This window comes from Spinacia oleracea, chromosome 1 (assembly GCF_020520425.1).
Source record: "Spinacia oleracea cultivar Varoflay chromosome 1, BTI_SOV_V1, whole genome shotgun sequence".
NCBI lineage: Eukaryota > Viridiplantae > Streptophyta > Magnoliopsida > Caryophyllales > Amaranthaceae > Spinacia > Spinacia oleracea.
Window position 1 is genome coordinate 133257693 of NC_079487.1, and position 2563 is coordinate 133260255.

The 2563-nt window shown below is 35.0% G+C and overlaps 1 protein-coding gene across 1 annotated transcript; it reads left to right on the plus strand.

Annotated features, from left to right (window-relative positions):
- Positions 1 to 340: 340 nt before the first annotated feature.
- Positions 341 to 2141, plus strand: LOC110799234 (alkane hydroxylase MAH1-like). The gene has a single exon (XM_022004453.2). The coding sequence runs from the start codon at positions 389 to 391 to the stop codon at positions 1895 to 1897; it is 1509 nt and encodes a 502-aa protein (XP_021860145.1). The 5' UTR covers positions 341 to 388; the 3' UTR covers positions 1898 to 2141.
- Positions 2142 to 2563: the final 422 nt, after the last annotated feature.

Consider the following 2563-nt stretch of genomic DNA (forward strand, 5'->3'; position numbering starts at 1 on the left):
AATAGGAAAAAAGACAAAAAAAATAAAAATGAAATAGTACTTTTTTAACAAAATTAAATTTTTTTTAACATAAATGGTACTTCTTTTTTTGTCTTTTAGTTTTTTAGTTGATATGTATCTGATATCTGAAAAAACGACCCTGTCTTTCCCCCCTTTGCCCGGTTTGCCTTGTTAAAGGTCCTTTACTATGCTAATTTAGTTTTGTTTTGGCGGAATTAATAATTAATGATAGAGAAAATGGTTAGATATAGTTTTCAATGTACGTAGACACGTGTAGTAGTACAATAATAGTATCACTAATGCCTTTAACTCTTCTATAAAGAGATCGGACTAAGCTAGCGCTTTAATTACTCACTCCATAATCTCACTATTACATTTGCCAACAACAATGGAGTATATTGATATCTTTATACTCCTCCTCTCTCTTCTTCTCCTTCTTCTCTTTTGCTACTTCTTTCGTAGCAAAAACGGGCTCCCGACAAACTGGCCTTTTCTAGGGATGCTTCCTGCACTCCTTAAAAACGTCCAAAGAATTCACGATTTTGCCACTGAACTGATGGACAATTCTCATATGACTTTCCCTTTTAAGGGTCCTTGGTTTACCAACATGTACTTGTTGGTTACCGTTCATCCCGCCAACGTGCACCATGTGATGAGCAAGAACTTTGGAAACTATCCCAAAGGTTCAAAATTCAATGAAATCTTCGATGTACTAGGAGATGGAATCTTTAATACAGATTCCTTCGTGTGGAAATACCATCGAAAAATGGCTCAATCTTTCCTTACCCACCCAAAATTCCACCCTTTTTTGGTTAACAAAACATGGGATAAAGTTGAGGATGGACTCATCCCTGTCCTTAACCATTTCTCTGATAATCATTCAAATTCTAACGAAGTTGTTGACTTGCAAGATTTATTTGCAAGATTCACTTTTGATACGATATGTATCATTTCTATGGATTACGATCCCAAATCTCTATCAATCAATTTGCCTTATAATCCATCGTCTAAGGCCTTAGACGACGTCGAAGAAGTGATCTTCTATCGCCATTCAGTGCCATCTTTTGTTTGGAAGTTCCAAAGGTGGTTAGATATTGGAGAAGAGAACAAGTATAGAAAAGCTTGGGAAACGCTTGATAGTTTCATCTACAAATGCATAGATATGAAGAGATCACAAGAAGAACCAATCAATGAGTTGTTGAACGTCGATCTACTCACTTTATACATGAAACAAGATGAAAATGGTAAGATTGTTAATCAAGGTGATAATAATAAGTTTTTAAGGGATACAATTCTAAATATTTTTGTAGCAGGACGTGACACAACTAGTGCTACGTTATCCTGGTTTTTTTACCTACTTTCTAAGAACCCACAAGTCGTTTCCAACATTAAAAAAGAGCTAGATAATAATGCGACGATATGTAGGGAGAATTTTAAAGAGGTGAGTAACAAGTTAGTGTATCTTCATGGTGCTTTATGTGAGACTTTACGATTATACCCTCCAGTTGCATTTGAGGCTAAGTCTCCTGTTGAGCCGGATATATTGCCAAGTGGCCACCACGTGAATAAAAATATGCAGATTATATTCAGTATGTATGCGATGGGGAGGATGAAATCTATATGGGGAGACGATTGTTACGAGTTTAAGCCGGAAAGATGGAAATCGGAACAAGGAAATATTAGACATGAGCCATCATACAAGTTTTTAGCTTTTAACGCGGGTCCAAGAACTTGCCTAGGAAAAGAAATGGCCTTCACACAAATGAAGATTATTGCCACAACCATAATTCAAAACTATGTGATTGAACCAGTTGAAGAACATCCAGTTGTTCCTAATATCTCTATAATCCTTCACATGAAGTATGGGTTTAAAGTTAGAATACGTCGTTCTCGATGATCGATTAATGATCTAGACATATAATTATAATTGTGCAGTTTGCGTAGGGTTTCCTAAGTATATTTTTCTTATTTTTTAAAAAATTATATAATTGTGTAGCTTTGCGTAGTTAATACTTATCTCTGTTTTCGGAATTGTTGTTACGTAATTGATCACCCAAATCGGTTGCCTGTTTCATTCTAAAGTAACACGTACTAAATGTAAATGTGTGGGTCTTCTCCTTTATAACCACATAATTCTTATCTTTGTTTTTTTGAGAAAATTTAAGCTAGTTTAGTAATCAACATACAACTTGCCCATAAGTTCTTGCGGTAATGACATTTCAATAATTGTACCGATAAGTGTGGTAATAAGTGTCGAACCTTGTATCCTTACAGTTTTAATACATATTGCTTATTTTTTTTTTCCCTTTAACCACTAGAATAAGGGAAATTGATAGTTTGTCCTTACAGTTGTTAATACATATTGCTTTTTTTTTTTTTTACTTTGGGGGGGGCGCCCCCCTACCCGCCCCCTGTCTCTGCCTCTGTTGGTACTGATATACTCTTTGTAAAAAATGTTGTATTTGGTAATTTGTTTTCAATTTGATTACAAACTACTTGAGGTTTATAAAATCTCTCATTTTACCTCTGCAAGCATGCCCTTAAATTTATGATAAAGAAAGGC